Source organism: Panulirus ornatus, chromosome 12, assembly GCF_036320965.1.
Source record: "Panulirus ornatus isolate Po-2019 chromosome 12, ASM3632096v1, whole genome shotgun sequence".
Taxonomy (NCBI): domain Eukaryota; kingdom Metazoa; phylum Arthropoda; class Malacostraca; order Decapoda; family Palinuridae; genus Panulirus; species Panulirus ornatus.
The window spans coordinates 26,659,013-26,677,828 of NC_092235.1; the positions used below are offsets into that span (position 1 = coordinate 26,659,013).

An 18,816-nucleotide genomic window follows, 5' to 3' on the forward strand; every position below is an offset into this window, starting at 1 on the left:
GTACGTGTAGGAAGAGAGGAAAGTGATTGGTTGTCAGTGAATGTAGGTTTGCGGCAGGGGTGTGTGATGTCTCCATGGTTGTTTAATTTGTTTATGGATGGGGTTGTAAGGGAGGTAAATGCAAGAGTCCTGGAAAGAGGGGCAAGTATGAAGTCTGTTGGGGATGAGAGAGCTTGGGAAGTGAGTCAGTTGTTGTTCGCTGATGATACAGCGCTGGTGGCTGATTCATGTGAGAAACTGCAGAAGCTGGTGACTGAGTTTGGTAAAGTGTGTGGAAGAAGAAAGTTGAGAGTAAATGTGAATAAGAGCAAGGTTATTAGGTACAGTGGGGGTGAGGGTCAAGTCAATTGGGAGGTGAGTTTGAATGGAGAAAAACTGGAGGAAGTGAAGTGTTTTAGATATCTGGGAGTGGATCTGTCAGCGGATGGAACCATGGAAGCGGAAGTGGATCATAGGGTGGGGGAGGGGGCGAAAATTTTGGGAGCCTTGAAAAATGTGTGGAAGTCGAGAACATTATCTCGGAAAGCGAAAATGGGTATGTTTGAGGGAATAGTGGTTCCAACAATGTTGTATGGTTGCGAGGCGTGGGCTATGGATAGAGATGTGCGCAGGAGGATGGATGTGCTGGAAATGAGATGTTTGAGGACAATGTGTGGTGTGAGGTGGTTTGATCGAGTAAGTAACGTAAGGGTAAGAGAGATGTGTGGAAATAAAAAGAGCGTGGTTGAGAGAGCAGAAGAGGGTGTTTTGAAATGGTTTGGGCACATGGAGAGAATGAGTGAGGAGAGATTGACCAAGAGGATATATGGGTCGGAGGTGGAGGGAACGAGGAGAAGAGGGAGACCAAATTGGAGGTGGAAAGATGGAGTGAAAAAGATTTTGTGTGATCGGGGCCTGAACATGCAGGAGGGTGAAAGGAGGGCAAGGAATAGAGTGAATTGGAGTCATGTGGTATACCGGGGTTGACGTGCTGTCAGTGGATTGAATCAAGGCCTGTGAAGCGTCTGGGGTAAACCATGGAAAGCTGTGTAGGTATGTATATTTGCGTGTGTGGACGTGTGTATGTACATGTGTATGGGGGGGGGGGGTTGGGCCATTTCTTTCGTCTGTTTCCTTGCGCTACCTCGCAAACGCGGGAGACAGCGACAAAGTATAAAAAAAAAAAAAAAAAAAAAAAAAAAAAAAAAAAAATATATATATATATATATATATATATATATATATATATATATATATATATATATATATATATTATCCCTGGGGATAGGGGAGAAAGAATACTTCCCACGTATTCCCTGCGTGTCGTAGAAGGCGACTAAAAGGGAAGGGAGCGGGGGGCTGGAAATCCTCCCCTCTCGTTTTTTTTTTTTTTTTTTTTTTTTTCCAAAAGAAGGAACAGAGAAGAGGTCCAGGTGAGGATATTCCCTCAAAGGCCCAGTCCTCTGTTCTTAACGCTACCTCGCTATCGCGGGAAATAGCGAATAGTATGAAAAAAAAAAAAAAAAAAAAAAAATATATATATATATGTAATTTTATCATTATACTTGTCGCTGTCTCCTGCATTAGCGAGGTAGCACAGGGAAACATGAAAGAATGGCCCCCACCCACATACACATGTATTTACATAAACGCCCACACATGTACATATACATACCTATACATTTCATCGTATACATACATATACATACACACACACATATATATATATTCTTTCTTTTAAACTATTCGCCATTTCCCGCGTTAGCAAGGTAGCGTTAAGAACAGAGGACTACACATTCATACTTGTTGCCTTCATCCATTCCTGTCGCTACCCTGCCACACATGAAATGGCACCCCCTTCCTCCCGCACGCACACGAGGTAGCGCTAGGAAAAGACAACAAAGGCCACATTCGTTCACACTCAGTCTCTAGCTGTCATGTGTAATAACAAGATTTATCTTGATCAAAACCCAAAAGGTGAACTATTTAGCTCAAAATATTTGGCAAAGATATTACAGTTTTGGTTTATATCCAAGAGTACATACCCAGACCTTCAATGACCCAAATTTTGGTATTTTTACTGGCTCATAAGTCTTAGTGTTGGATCATCTGGGACCTTGCTAGTTAAAAGACTTTGTAGTCTGTTTCTTAATATGTTGAAGTTATGGTGAAAATTTTTGATCACTATTCAAGTTATAACAGCATTCCTGAAATCACTTTTAATTACTTTGAAGGAACTGCCTCCTTCATGGTCCAAGGAGGCTGTATTGGACACCAGCATACTGATAGACAAGAAAGCTATAAGTAATTTTGTGTAGGGATTAAGGATAAAATATTGAAACGTTTGGGAAATTTTTTTGGATAACATACGTTTTTGTATTCTAATCAATATGCATCTTGTATGTACATCTTTCCAGTTGGGAATATAGGCTTATCAGAGGTGTCTTGTACCTCACTGCATGTATCTTTGGTATGTTGGAAGGGATCCTATGGTCTGTTCAAGAGTTTAAGCGTTGAGTAAGTTATCCTAACTGAAATATGGTTTTGCTAGTTGCTTGTAAGCAAAAGTAAGATGGTCATTGGATTGATAAATGATATTCAGCAAAAATATGAAGGATTTGGTTAGGGAAAATTATGCTTGTGATATGACAGTAGTAAATTTCACCAAATAACATATACTTTTGGTCGTATTAATGAGGCTGATTGTTCCTTTGTTGCAATTACTCAGTGCTGAAAAGTAGTTTAGAAAAGAAAAAAAATTCTTCTGTATTGTGACAGTGTACAAAGGAACTGTACTCCCTGCCCGCCATACTCTGTTTTCAGATGGGTGATGAACTGTAAGGTCAAGTCGGACCGCTTGAACATTAGATGGTGTAGTGCATATTTGGTATTTTGGTAAATCCATAATTGGCTCAGACATGGTGTCTTTCATTAAGTTGGTAGTGTTGATGCATTTGTGAGATTTTTATTTGTCATTTGGTTTGTTGATACCTAGTATGACCACCTTGGACCTCAAGGCAAGCAGTTCCTTTGCTGGCATATTGTTACAATGAAGAAACGTCTGTCATTTGATAAAACTTCTTAATGTTAATGTTGATATCATATAGCTGTGCTTTTTAGTGTAACTGCTCGTTATTTTTGTAATCATAATTACTTGAATGATATTTTAGACATATTCTCTGCTGAACTCTGATCATGTGAGAGTGCATAAAAGATGAGTAGCAGGTTGTTTTGTCATTAGATTTAAAATGCCTCTGGTATATTTTCATGTCAGATTTGTAGCTATGATTTATATGATAATGGCTGGTGATAATAAGTTATCTTTTAGATGATCTGTACCATCAGTCCCAAATTGAAGATAACATTAATGCAGATATTGTAGACATAAAAGTTGATGATACCTGTACTTGATGATAATCCCAGAACATAGTAGCTCTGATTTCTTGTCCATGTTTCTTTTTGGGTGAATTAGAATGTGGTGATATTTACATAATCAAATACAGTATTGTGGCACTGCCACTAATGCACACAAGTAAATGTGGGCAGTTTGTGATTAACAGAGTAAACATATCTCTTTGTTTTTAAAGCCCACCAATTAATGGCAGCACCTTACTTTATGCTCTCTCTACCTTGCAAGCAACAGCTTGCATGTGTCGTCTTATCATAATATTTTTAAAAAGTTCACTGGTGTATGAGTTTAAGGGGTTACAAATGTTTGGTTAGCTTGCTTGTATATAGTACAAGTGGATGATGGACATTGACTTCTTTCCATTTTCAGTCCTCCACACATGCACTATTCCTACTTGTTAGCAGTTTTAGGAGGAATGTTCAGGGCTCCCAAGATTTCATTAGGTGAGGTAGCTTGTGTTGATATGTAGCTGGGATGGAGTTTTATCCATGTGAGTGGACTGACCATATTAATTAAGTATAAAAAGTGAACCAACTTTCCAATAAGTGAAGAGAGATGACTGACACCCAGATTAACTTTAAAGATCATAGTGTGGCCAGACTGCAGCCACATGAGGTAAAACTGCACAGAGATACCTTTGCAAAGAGTGTATCATAATTTAGGTGCTTGAAAGAATAAACTTTCTTAGCACATGATCTTTTCTGGTATTGCATGAATTCAGAGCTGCCTGATATATTAGGAAGAAAGATTCAGCTTCAGTGATTCAGGAGGCGTTTTAGTCTCACATAGTCTGTTAGGTATAGCTATTACGTGTAAGACATGAAGAGAAATATGAAAAAGTCAAATAGGACTTAATAAGTAGCGATGCTGCTCTGAAGTTGTGGTGTCACCATACTGTACATTCATGCCAACATAGGCTGTAGTTCCAAGCACACTGCATGTCCACCTTGTTGATGAGGCACAAGTAAAGGCATCTTCATTTTTGCTGTTATGACACTAGGTTTTGAGTCTCTAGCAGCTATGTATACAGTATATAGTTATTTCTTGAAAAAGTTCCTTTGAGTTATTTAGCAAAGAATGGATGGAAACACTGTATCTGTGAAATATGCTGTTCCATTCCTGGAGTAGACATCTTGAACAAATAGGTGATGATTTGCTTTGCTTCCTGTTTTATGATACATGTTAAGCTAGGTGATCATGGTTTTCTGATACTGTATGATACCGCTTATTTTAGGTATTCTTGAAATTTTAACTCTACCACTAGGCATAATGGCAAGGCAGGCCTGAAGTTATGGCTCTAATGTCTGAAGAGATTATTATTTGTCGGGTCCTTAGACTTGCACGTAGATAAATATAATGATATAGGCTCAAGCAAAGATTCCATATACCTCTGTATGAGTCATATAAGAGCTCTCCAATTTCTTGTAGAGGTACATTGTTGAAAAGATATTGAAGAAGTTGTCTCTTGAGGTTATATCCCCATCAGCCTTAAATAAAGTTCTGGCAGTTTGCTGCTGTTTTGAAGTCAGGCACTCTATTTGTTTCTGTAAGTACATTTAGATATCACATTTGGTGCACTCATCTTAACACCGGTTTATAGACACTTGTATCATCATCTCTTCTCTGCCTCCAGACAGTGGCATATGTAAGGTAGGACAGGGGCCCTGAGCGCCACTTGAAGGGGGCGCCACTCCACAGGTTTGTGTTTTGACACATGCTACCCGATTGACATTTTTAACCGTTTTGTTATGTGAGATAAAGAAGAAACTCGCCTACTTTTCAACTATAGTAATATTTTGCTGCTAACAGCTGCATTACCACTTGTGCCTTACAATTTTGATCAAATAAGTCTGTAAGAATTTATATAATTTAAGTTTGGCCTAATTCTTCAACAGTTTATAATTACACTGTATATACTTTTATATACATCCACTGTGTGTACATTTTTAATCAAGCCAGGGGGCATTTTCAGTGCCTACCACAGGCGCTATTTCCCCTAGATAGGCCCCTGAATAGCTAGGGGTACTTTTAGCTCAAAATACTTTTTGTTTCAAAACTAAAAGATAAGATATTCAAACACTTCTATACTTGAAATAATCATGGAAAATATATCGTAATACGATGCAGAGTAACAGAAGTATTTTAAGATTGATTTCATTTAACAGTTTGAGTATCATTAAGAGGACTAGACATTATTCTAACATCATATTTGTATTCAGAATGAAAACTACTTCTTATAAGGAGTTTTTAAAACAAATATATTTTCTGAAAAAATACCAAAAATTGAAGGGTATTTTTTAGCTCCAAAAACGTTTTGCTTCAAAATTTAAAAATGAAATATTCAAATACTTCTATACTTGAAATAACCACGGAAATTATATCATAATGCTCTCAGTTACCAATACATACCCAGTAAATACGATGCAAAGGATCAGAAAATATTATGAAATTGACTTTAACAGCTTATTTGAATGTCATAAAGAAGACTAAACTATATTTTAACACCAGATTTGCATTCAGCATGAAAAATTCTTATAATGAGTTTTTAAAGGAAATCTATTTTTCTGAGAAAAATGCCAAAAATTGTAGGTATTCTGAGAAAAATGCTAAAAATTGTAGGTAATATATATATATATGTTCAGGGTATTTTTTGGCTCCAAAAACTTTTCGTCTCAAAATTGAAAGATTAGATATTCAAACACTTCTATACTTGAAATAATAATGGAAAATATATCATAATGCTCTCAGTTACCAATACATACCCAGTAAATATGATGCAAAGGATCAGAAAATATTTTGAAATTGACTTCATTTAACAGCTTAATTGAATGTCATAAAGAAGACTAAACAATACTTTAACACCAGAGATGTATTCAGTTTGAAAAATACTTATAATGTGTTTTTAAAGGAAATTATTTTTCTGACAAAAATGCCAAAAGCTGAAGGTAACCAACAGTTCAGGGTATTCTCTAGCTCCAAAAACCTTTTGTTTTAAAATTGAAAGATAAGATTTTAAACACTTCTATACTTGAAATAACCATGGAAAATAAGTCATTGTGCTCTCAGTACCTGATATTTAGTAAATACAATACAAATGAACAGAAAATATTTTAAAATTGACTTCATTTAACAGCTTAACTGAATGTCATAAAGACAGCTAAACGTTATTTTAACACCAGATTTGTTTTCAGCATGAAAAATACTTCTTATAATGAGTTTTTAAAGGAAATTTTATTTTCTGAGAAAAATACCAAAAATTGAAGGTAATAGTCAGAATGGCATATTGGGTATGGCAAGTGCCCTGGGCACTACTTGAAGGGGGGGATGCCACTCAACAGGTTTGTTTTTTGACATATGCTACCTGATTGACTTTTAATGGTTTGGTTTTTAGAGATAAAAGCGAAACTCGCCTACTTTTCAACTATAGTAATATTTTGCTACTATTAGTTGCATTACCGCTTGTGCGTTACAATTTTGATCGAAGAAGTTTTTAAGTTTATTTGAATTTAAGTTTGGCCTTAACTCTTCAACAGTTTATGATTACACTTTATATTTTTATATACATTTACTTTATGTAAATGTGAATAAGAGCAAGGTTATTAGGCACAGTAGGGTTGAGGGTCAAGTCAATTGGGAGGTGAGTTTGAATGGAGAAAAACTGGAGGAAGTGAAGTGTTTTAGATATCTGGGAGTGGATCTGGCAGCAGATGGAACCATGGAAGCGGAAGTGAATCATAGGGTGGGGGAGGGGGTGAAAATTCTGGGAGCCTTGAAGAATGTGTGGAAGTCGAGAACATTATCTCGGAAAGCAAAAATGGGTATGTTTGAAGGAATAGTGGTTCCAACAATGTTGTATGGTTGCGAGGCGTGGGCTATGGATAGAGTTGTGCGCAGGAGGATGGATGTGCTGGAAATGAGATGTTTGAGAACAATGTGTGGTGTGAGGTGGTTTGATCGAGTAAGTAACGTAAGGGTAAGAGAGATGTGTGGAAATAAAAAGAGCTTGGTTGAGAGAGCAGAAGAGGGTGTTTTGAAATGGTTTGGGCACATGGAGAGAATGAGTGAGGAAAGATTGACCAAGAGGGTATATGTGTCGGAGGTGGAGGGAACGAGGAGAAGAGGGAGACCAAATTGGAGGTGGAAAGATGGAGTGAAAAAGATTTTGTGTGATTGGGGCCTGAACATGCAGGAGGGTGAAAGGAGGGCAAGGAATAGAGTGAATTGGAGCGATGTGGTATACCGGGGTTGACGTGCTGTCAGTGGATTGAATCAAGGCATGTGAAGCGTCTCGGGTAAACCATGGAAAGCTGTGTAGGTATGTATATTTGCGTGTGTGGACGTATGTATATACATGTGTATGGGGGTGGGTTGGGCCATTTCTTTCGTCTGTTTCCTTGCGCTACCTCGCAAACGCGGGAGACCGGCAAAAAAAAAAAAAAAAAAAAAACTTTATGTACCTTTTTAATCAAGCAATCCATGCTTGCCATAGGTGCTATTTCACCTAGATAGGCCCTGCCTCCAGAAAATCATTATCACAGTCTTTAGTGCCCTGAAGACTACCGTTAATTTACTTGGGGTGTAGTGAGTGCACACGTTAGGGCTGTACCTTCCCCCATCATATTGAGTGGGCAACTGTAGGATTCTTACACTGCATCAGGGACAGGTTGGACTCTGACAAGATTGTCTTCTGTTTTGTTGATTGACAATGATGTAACTGTGAAAGGTGACTTTTCACAGGTGGAGCCTGGTAACACTTCATAAACTTTTATAGAGGATAAGAGAGTTGCATCCATTCCAAGCTGTCCTCTATCCTTTGTAAGTCAGAAAATGGGTTTTAAATAACAGAGGCTTAATCCTGAAGCCTATAGAGTATGAGATGTGAATACACATGCCTCTCAACTTGTCCCTTAGTTCACTTTGCTTGTAGAAAGGCTGGAAATGGAGATGCTGACATAGGCTTTGGCATGATGTCAGAACTTTGTTTGCATATTGTGTCTATCTTTTAAACTGGTGATCAGTAGGCTTTGGCATGATGTCAGAACTTTGTTTGCATATTGTGTCTATCTTTTAGACTGGTGATCAGTCATTTGATGAGACCACTATACCTGGTTATGTAAATATTTACCACATATTACAGCAAAACTTGGACAGGAGTTTTAAGCTTTTATGTCATTAGCTGATCCTATTCAAGCTCAGAAATGAGAAGGAAAATAAAACTTTTTTTTGTGTGTGTGTGTATTAAAGATTTGTAACTTGTACAGTATGATATATTGCCATTAAATTTTGCAGGATTCCACGACATGCTACAGTGACCAAAGCTTTATCCGCAAGTCAAGCGCAGTGACTGACGTGGATGGTTCCAGCCCGCTGCCTTCCTCCTTCAGATCAAGCCTAGATGTTTCAAGCTCCCCATTGGCTCTGTCTGATCTGCAAAGCCCTTCCCCACCAGTCTCTCATGCTTCTGCTAATCCAAAGAAAATATTAATTGCAGTAGATGGACAGCATAAATCAAGGAATGTCGGTAGAGGTGTTGATAATGTTCAGAAGAGGCTGAGTGCCAGCGACCTTTATAATCGAGATTTTAATGACTCAAATGTGATTACTTCGAGACTGCCATCTGCTAGAGCCAAGAAGAGTCTCAAATATGGAAGTAATAGTGAAACTATATCCTCTGAGCTTAAACTATCCCACCTTAGAGATGAATCTGAGTCATCATCCCCATTATCCTCTTTGGCATCATGCAGTAGTTTCTATGACAGCATCAATACAGATTGTGAAAATGTGGAAAATGCTAATAAGCTGATGCATGTTGAAGTGGCCTTTGAGTGGAATCCAATTCCATCGCAAGAGATTCGATACCTTCCTCCAGCAGCCCATATGTGGACTCCAGCTTATACATTAAGTCCTGACAAGCGTTTGCCACCTGTCTCCAGTACATTAAACACTAACTTGCCTGGATGGTCACCCTCAACAAAGGTTCCTGCTATGCTTAGTCACAGAGTCTCTTTTAAGGATAAAAAATGTCACTCAAGTATTGATGGAAACACAGATTTATCAGAGAGTGTTGATTTGGAGGATAATTCGCAGCAGTGGCCAACAGATTCGTTAGAAGATGAGGGTCAGGGTTTTGAGGCTGTAGGGAAAATGAAAAGCAAATTACGAGCTATGAATGGTGCTGTGCGGTTTAAAAGTGTTGACCGCCCTTCAGTGCTTTCTATGATTCAAGAAACTTCTGTTAGTTCCTATTCAGAATCACTTCATGGAGGAAGAATTATGATGGACAGTCCAAAATCAAAAAATTTCCGCGATGGTAAAATATGTGAAAAAAGTATTCAAGGAAATTCAGACTTGGAGGGATCACAGCTGCTATTAGGAAGACCTAGACCATCAGTGTCTTTGAAGCAGAGTGGCTCTTCAGCATTACGTTCTGATGCTGATCTAAACTCCCGGGTTCACCAGATTTTAGCACGCATAGCAGCAGGTGCGCAGTGATAAAAAGGGGTAGTTGGTATTTTTTGTATTTACAAGTAAAGTGTCATTCATCTTGAAGTTCATGTCAACATGGTATGTAACATCTTGTTATTACAGATTAGTATCTAATATGCAAGATTATGATTGAGTAAAACTGATATGTAGTATTTATTCCATTTTCCTTTATTTATTGCTTTTGGTAAACTTATGTGATTGGCTTTCTTTACATGTGATAACTCTATGGCTGGTTCTGGTTAAAGCCCTAGGCATGAAAACAGTGCTATGTATAATAGTTCTGTGCCATCAGATTGGGGTATTAACTCCTAATGTTAAATCCTGTCGAAATGATTTCTAATATGTTGGTAATACTTAGGATTGGGCATTTTTACCTAAGTTATTTGCAGTGTATTATAATTACGTTTACTTTTGCCCAGGTACTCATATTGTGATAGGAGTAAATTCATTCCATGCCTCATAGATGAGTTATACTGTATGCTGAAGGTCTTTACTCACAAGGCACTTGACGTTTTAGTCGGGTGCCTGAGCTCACACCTATGCCAAAGTGCTTGATTTGATAAGTAACTTTCATCAAGACTGTATGTTTTTTTTGTACATGATTGCAGTCAAGATATGAAACATGACATACTATGAAAATTTTCCTGGGTAGAGATGACTTACTGTAAATATATGCTTGGTTAATTTTATTTTATATAGTGTTTCGTAGAGAATGTTATGTGATTCCAAAAATTTTTTTAATCTCCTGGCTGGCGATCACTTTGGGTTGCTCTTCTCTCATTAAGGATTGAATGCGACTGAAGCCTTGGAAAAGAATTGGTTGAACATGAGAGTTTTACATTCTGAAGTATTAATGTTATAAATTAGCACATCTGAGGATAAATCTCATGATAAATCTAGTTTACAGAATTATCAGTTACAGTTGATTTCATCATAAGCAAAGTTCACCAACACCAATAGTTTAAACGTGATTACTTAAAACAAGAAATACATATGTATTCTCACTATTGCTCGACATGGTACATAGGTTCTTCTCTGTAAAGGTTAAAAAGTTTCTGAAATTTTATTAACCATGTTAAGGATCCTAGACAGTGGCAGATGCAGACTATACCATCTCTCCACATTTACAGGCTACAGTGCTACTGTTGGGTACATGATATACACAAAACCATATGTTCTGTACCCTTTTAAATTCCCAGAATAATCGTGTCTCTCATCTAGGGAAAACTTTCAGCTCTTTTACAGAGAATTAGTCTGTATTGGTTAGCCAGTTCTAAATTCCATTTAATTTAAGCCCTAGTTTTTCCTTTTAAAACTGTAGTAAGTATCATTGCAATAGGTATATATGTATGTATGTATGTATATTTTTTTTTTTTTTTTTTGCCGCTGTCTCCCGCGTTTGCGAGGTAGCGCAAGGAAACAGACGAAAGAAATGGCCCAACCCACCCCCATACACAATGTATATACATACACGTCCACACATGCAAATATACATACCTATACATCTCAATTTACACATATATATACACACAAAGACACATACATATATACCCATGCACACAATTCACACTGTCTGCCTTTATTCATTCCCATCGCCACCTCGCCACACATGGAATACCATCCCCCTCCCCCCTCATGTGTGCGAGGTAGCACTAGGAAAAGACAACAAAGGCCCCATTCGTTCACACTCAGTCTCTAGCTGTCATGCAATAATGCCCGAAACCACAGCTCCCTTTCCACATCCAGGCCCCACACAACTTTCCATGGTTTACCCCAGACACTTCACATGCCCTGATTCAATCCACTGACAGCACTTCAACCCCGGTATACCACATTGATCCAATTCACTCTATTCCTTGCCCACCTTTCATCCTCCTGCATGTTCAGGCCCCGATCACTCAAAATCTTTTTCACTCCATCTTTCCACCTCCAATTTGGTCTCCCACTTCTCCTCGTTCCCTCCACCTCCGACACATATATCCTCTTGGTCAATCTTTCCTCACTCATTCTCTCCATGTGCCCAGACCATTTCAAAACACCCTCTTCTGCTTTCTCAACCACGCTCTTTTTATTTCCACACATCTCTCTTACCCTTACATTGCTTACTCGATCAAACGACCTCACACCACACATTGTCCTCAAACATCTCATTTCCAGCACATCCACCCTCCTGCGCACAACTCTATCCAAAGCCCATGCCTCGCAACCATACAACATTGTTGGAACCACTATTCCTTCAAATATACCCATTTTTGCTTTCCGAGATAATGTTCTCGACTTCCACACATTCTTCAAGGCTCCCAGGATTTTCGCCCCCTCCCCCACCCTATGATTCACTTCCGCTTCCATGGTTCCATCCGCTGCCAGATCCACTCCCAGATATCTAAAACACTTTACTTCCTCCAGTTTTTCTCCATTCAAACTTACCTCCCAATTGACTTGACCCTCAACCCTACTGTACCTAATAACCTTGCTCTTATTCACATATATATATATATATATATATATATATATATATATATATATATATATATATATATATATATATATATATATGTATATATAAAGGAGAAAGATGAGACTGGATGTGAATAAAAGTGAGGTTATTAGGTTCAGCAGGGTTGAGGGACAAGTTACGGGAGTGGACTTGGCAGCGAATGGAACCATGGAAATGGAAGTTAGTCATAGAGTAGGGAGGGGGCAAAAGTTCTGGGAGTAATGAAAAATATGTGGAAAGAGAGAACATTATCTCTGTGTATCTATATCTCTGATGCTGCTTCCACATGGAACTCCCTCAAAGGGGTGGCCATGGCAGTAGAGTCTCCATGACTAGTGAACTGCATTGCTACTTCTTATCCTTTAGTGCCTCATCCTGAACAGGCCACTGGTAGAGGGCACTCCTAGTTCAATGTTTGCTGAGGCTCCTACTGACTATTTTTTTCTGATGCTCCTTCCAAATACTTCTACTTAAAATGTCTACATAATGCTCCTGCCTGAATGTTCCTATCTACTAATATCTACTGCTTCTACCATTTTGCTAAAAGGCAGGGCTAGCACATAGTGCTCACCACCGGAAAATCTAGAGTTCTGAAGAATGAAGTGTGTTAGTTGTCAAGTGTTATGCATGACAGAGAGATGTACGTTTATGGAAAGAATGCCAGTTGTCCACGTGTTGATGAGGCAGAAAGAAAAGACAGCTACCTGAGTCAGGGGAGTGCAACTTGACAACCATTGAAGTGTTGGCTTACTAAGCAAATGTCACTAACCCTTCTGATACCCAGGCAGGTAGCACTGGTAAAATACCTCCCTGGTCATGCTGCCTACCAACTACTACCTACTAGAGAATCTTATCTTGGAGAGCAAAATTGGGTGTTTGAAGGAATAATAGTTCCAACAATATTATATGGTTGCAAGGCATGGGCTATAGACAGGGTTGTGCAGAGGAGGGTGTGTTTGTTAGAAATGGATTGTTTGAGGACAGTACGTGGTGTGAGGAGGTTTGATTAAGTAATGATAGGGTAAGAAAGATGTGTGGTAATAAAAAGAGTGTGGCTGAGAGAGCAGAAGAGGCTGTGTTGAAGTGGTTTGGACATACGGAGACAATGAATGAGGAAGGTTAACAAAGAGGATATAGGGAAGAAAGAATACTTCCCACATATTCCCTGCATGTTGTAGATGGCAGATGAAATGGGAGCAGAGGGCTGGAAATCCTCCCCTCCCATTTTAAATTTTCCAAAAGAAAGAACAGAGAAGGGGGTCAAATGAAGATATTCCCTCTAAGGCTCAGTCCTTTGTTCTTAATGCTACCTCGCTAATGCGGGAAATGGCGAATATGTATGAAAAAAATATATGTGTATGTGAGTGGATGGCTCTTTTTTCGTCTGTTTTCCTAGTGCTACCTCAAGCTCGCATGGGGGGAGGGGGGTGTAAATTTTATGTGTGGCGGGGTGGCGATTGGAATAGATGAAGGCAGCAAGTATGAATATGTACATGTGTATATATTCCTGTGAGTCCAGAGGGAGAATGAAACATAGGAATATACTTGATCAAACACAATTGTGATCCTTGCCAATGTGTATGTATGTATATGTTTGTGTATGTATATGTATGTATACCTTGAAATGTATAGATATGTTTATGTACATGTGTGGGCGTTTATGTATATACATGTGTATGTGGGTAGGTTGGGCCATTCTTTCATCTGTTTCCTTGCCCTCCCTCGCTAACACGGGAGACAGTGACTAAGTATGATATATACATTTTTTTTTTTTTTTTTCAAACTATTCGCCATTTCCCGCGTTAGTTTTTATGTAATGATTTTTTTTTTACTCTTTGGGACAGGTATCTAAAATTAGAATTTAACTTTCTTTTCCAAAACATGCTTATGTGAAGAACTGGCTGGCTGAGTAAATGACTGCAAGAAAGCAGCACATAAAAGTTTTGGGTTCACAGTGTTTGAAGTGTAATTACAATTCAGGAATTTTTTTTTGGTAAAAGTTCGGTATTAGATGGCATGTTGGTGTTTATCTTTTACATATTTTGCTATTTATTATTAAACAGGACAAGTAATACTCACGAATCACACTCTTGTCGGCATAAGTCATGTTGTACAGGATGTGATCAGTTCAGAGTTTTTATTTCTTATGATTTGATAAAAAAGAAATTTAGATACTTTTTTTTTTCATTTTTGTTTCATTGTAAATTTGGTAAAAGTTGGAATTCTACATTGGTAGTAGAAATCTAGGAAGGATATGATTCGGGGCCTATGTCATCAATGCATAAAACATCTTTTGTAAGGGCATGTGTATGTCGTGCAGTTTATGTTGTACTGTATTAGAAAGATGACTGAGATAGAGCTAAATTCTTGTTGATTGTAATACATCAAGCTGAAGATATTTGACTCTATATACCAGCCATCTGTGTTGAGGCCTTAATATAGTAATTATTCTTCTTAGTTTTCTGCAAAATATTTTTCCCATCCTGTACACTACTAGTTTTACACTTTTTTGTTATGAAGTTTTTAGAATATTTAGTTGAATAAAATCCTGGTATTACTTTAGTGAAATTTATGTCTCGTAAGATTTGCAGATTAATGATTTGACAAACTTCCCAGTTAATACCAAACTGAGCTTTGCTTTACTTTGACCAAAACCATCATCATCCCGTGAACAGTAAATGAGTTTTTAGAATTTTCTTAGAGATTTTTTTATAGATTTATTTTCTCATAGTTGACAATAACAAGGGTTAACATCCAATACCCTCAAATTTAACATTGCTATATTATTCCTTTGCATTTTATGTACTTTCTGTAATATTCTTTTGCATTCAGAACATGAAAAAATCCATTCGGGAGAAGTCTGGGGTGTACTAACCAGTTTGTAACCTTTGCTTAACATTGCAAAGAGATGAGCATTCACCTCTGTAAATTTGGTAAAGCCAATGATTGCTACTTCTTGAGGTGATAGAATATTTTCAGCCATTACATTGGTAAATATAGTGGTGACTTATGCCCTACATCTGATGAATCACTAGCAACTGTAACATGGGTGAGGTCATTGTCCATTAGTTGCCACATCTGAGACGAGTAGTGGCTCAGGCTTGGGCATCACATTACAATTTCTTTTTGCCAATGATATTTAGGTACAGAGCCAAAGACTACAATTAAAAAAAATGATTAGTCTTGTATATGCAAGAAAATTCTATCAGTAACCCAATAGTCCGAGAAGCTTTATATATTGTTTATCAGTAGTACTGGCCAAAGACCTGACATACTCTGGGAACAGGGAAACTCACACACTGACAGCCTGTGACCCAAATTGAGAACAGTGTGGGAGCCTTTTCTGATAGTCTGGGATAACCCTTCCTGTTAACAGTCCAAAACTCAACCCTGACACTGACAACTTTTGATCCCTTACACTAGTGGTTCCCATCCTTTTTGTGTTGCATAGCACTAACCTGTCTTTCCTTCACTTTGTTTACTACTTCACTTCAAAAAATTTCATTTTAACAAATACTTCGAACTTGAAAAGATTTTTCATTTATGGTATCATTAAACCTAAACAAATGTGTGAAATGCTCAACTTTCTTAAACACAAAAGAATGTATTCATATTATTTTTTTACTTACAGTTAGAACCTCATCATGCAAAGTATTTGTATGCCTTTTTATTTGCAACTGAAACCTCAAAGACTACAATACAACATTCCGAGGGTTTTCATGTACTACTATTGGTACATGCACCACCAGTTCAGAACCACTGTTCAAGGCAAGACAACAAGATGTCCCCTGAGAACCCCATACATGGACAGTACACTTTAGTCATGGATATGCACAGGTGCACACACACACACACAGACACACATGCTTTCTTTCTCACACCAGCAAATGTGATAATTGAATTTGTGCCCCACCTGAGACAGAGTTGCATAGAGAATATAAATGTCATTATTGTGGATCATTTCATCTTCATGAGTAGTGTGGGAAATTTGTTCTGTAACATTCTTATGGTATATCATTCCATAATGTATGATTAACTTCCAGTATCATTGTAGGTGGTTCAGCAGTGAGATTGTACAGTATTAGTAGCAGCATGTGGCGGTTAGCTTTTCAGACTTTCATATATGGACAGAATTTGTAGATATACTCAATGGAGTAAAGCAATACTTGAGTGAGGAGTTTTGTTGGTCTGTGTATACCAAGGCTGTCATATGTGTGGTAACAGGAACTGGCCAGACTTGTTAATTCCCTCTGACATTGGTCATTTGTGTATATATTGATATATTGTATGCCTAATACAAACCAATAAAAATGTTGTATAATAACAATATTGTTATTCATCATAAATCTCAGTGTAGTTTTGCAAAGGATGCTGTGTTACTGATGTAGATAACTAATTGGATATTCTGTTTAGATGGTCATGATTTTGGAAATCTTTCAGATGTTTTCAGTTACCCAACCAAAGTACACTTCTTCAGATTGGGAAATGGCATTTTATAGTGGCATGGACTGTACAAAGGGCTGCCTCTAGATACAAGGCCCTAACAGTCTTGTTGATAATGTAGTCTCCAGTCCTGAGCCAGATATGTACAAGAACAAGTGGACGGCTTACCCATGTAATATCTTCGTCTGTTCCAGGCACTGCCTTGCTAACGAGGGAAACAACAACCAATTATGACTATACATATATTTTGAGAATTGAATGTAAGCAAGGAGTCAAGTACACGTATTCATTCCTAGCCTGTGGGAAGGAAGGTTATGACTGCAGTTCCATGTATTTAATTCTTACAAAAGATTTATGCTAGAGTCGATGGAATTGAAATAATTGGTTCCAATACACTAATCATTATGAATATTTGTGAGGAGCATCAATTTACCCTAAAATGTTTATAGTCGAGTCATATCTATCAATTAACAATATGATATCAACGAGTTGGATGAAGAGTATACAAGCTTTCACTTTTCTCGCATATTCTCAGTTTATGTTCAAGGTACTAAACAAATACTTATCTATCTATCTTTATATGTCTGATGCCTGTTCCTATGGAACTCCCTCAAAAGGGTGGCCATGGCAACAGAGTCTCCATAACTAAAGAACTCCAGTGCAGCTTTTAGCCTTTAATGCCTCACCCTTAACTGGCCACTGGCAGAGGGCAAGACTAGGACAGTGTTTGCAGAGGCTCCTTTCAAATGTTCCTTGCGACTATTTGTATCTACCACATCTACCTAATGTTTATACCTAATAATTCTGTGTAAATGTTCCTACCTACTATTTCTATCTACTGCTCCTACCGCTTTGCCAAATGGCTGGGCTAGTGCATAGTCCTCCACTTCCTTCCACCAGATCAACCAGACATATTACGTACGGTGGGTATTTTTGATGATTTTTTTTTAAGTGTGTATTAATTATAGGCTATATGTGATTTGATAATAGTTGATAAAGTCATAATGATTCTTTACGTCAAAAGTCACAAAGAATGAGCTGTGTAAGTTAAGTGTTGTCTGTTTCAAATGACAAGGCGAGATTGTATTTTTGTGGATAGAATGCCAATGTTCCACATGTTAGTGAGAGAGAAAGAGAAGACATATACCTGGGTCAGAGGAGTGCAATTTTACAACCACTAAAGTGCTGGCTCACTAAGCAGATGCCAATAACCCTCCTTATACCCAGGCAGATAGTCCTGGTCATATACCTTTTTGGTCGTTGGCTACCTACTAACTATTACCTACCAGTCAATCTACAAGACACAGATTCTTAGTCTAACCCTATAAATGAGTCTAATAATCTTGGTATCTTGAAAGACACCATCATACTTCTTCGGCAACCAAGCCTCCTTTCCCCTTCTAATGTTCTATCCACCTGCAACATTAACCCTCTCCTGTCATCTTCCACTTGAACCTGTTTTCCTCTTAAAGTTCCCACTTATGCTATTTGTGCAGCCTTAGTATAATCTGCTATTAACATGCTTCATCATCTTTGTACTGTAAGACTCTCTCTCTCTCTCTCTCTCTCTCTCTCTCTCTCTCTCTCTCTCTCTCTCTCTCTCTCTCTCTCTCTCTCTCTCTCTCTCTCTCTCTCTCTCTCTCTCTGGATACCTCTTCAACTGATTTTAATCTCATATTGCTGACACTGAAGGAGGTCAATATCTGTCAAAGATACTTTCTTAAATTATGAAATACTTTATATTCTTTTTCTGGCAAGTCTATTCTCCAACTGCGGTCATTTAATGAAGGTAAACCATAATCTGTAGTAGTACATATTCTTGAAATAATTCTAAACAATTGAAATATATTTTACAAGAGAAATTCAAAAATGTTGCAAAATAAAAATAGACATGTAGGTTTTGTTGATATATATATATATATATATATATATATATATATATATATATATATATATATATATATATATATATATATATATATTAATATAACACAAAAGCCGT

At 37.7% G+C, this 18,816-nt stretch overlaps 1 protein-coding gene across 3 annotated transcripts in view; it reads left to right on the top strand.

Annotated features, from left to right (window-relative positions):
• The window catches only part of LOC139751919 (uncharacterized), a 146,242-nt gene extending 129,544 nt beyond the window's left edge, over positions 1-16,698 (top strand). For 2 of the 3 annotated variants that reach the window (XM_071667619.1, XM_071667618.1), the window contains one exon: positions 8,678-16,698. In XM_071667619.1, coding sequence (XP_071523720.1) covers positions 8,678-9,880 — 1,203 coding nt within the window. In that variant the 3' untranslated portion in view covers positions 9,881-16,698. The remainder of the gene's footprint in view (positions 1-8,677) is intronic. The other variant, XM_071667620.1, reaches the window with a different exon arrangement.
• Positions 16,699-18,816: the final 2,118 nt, after the last annotated feature.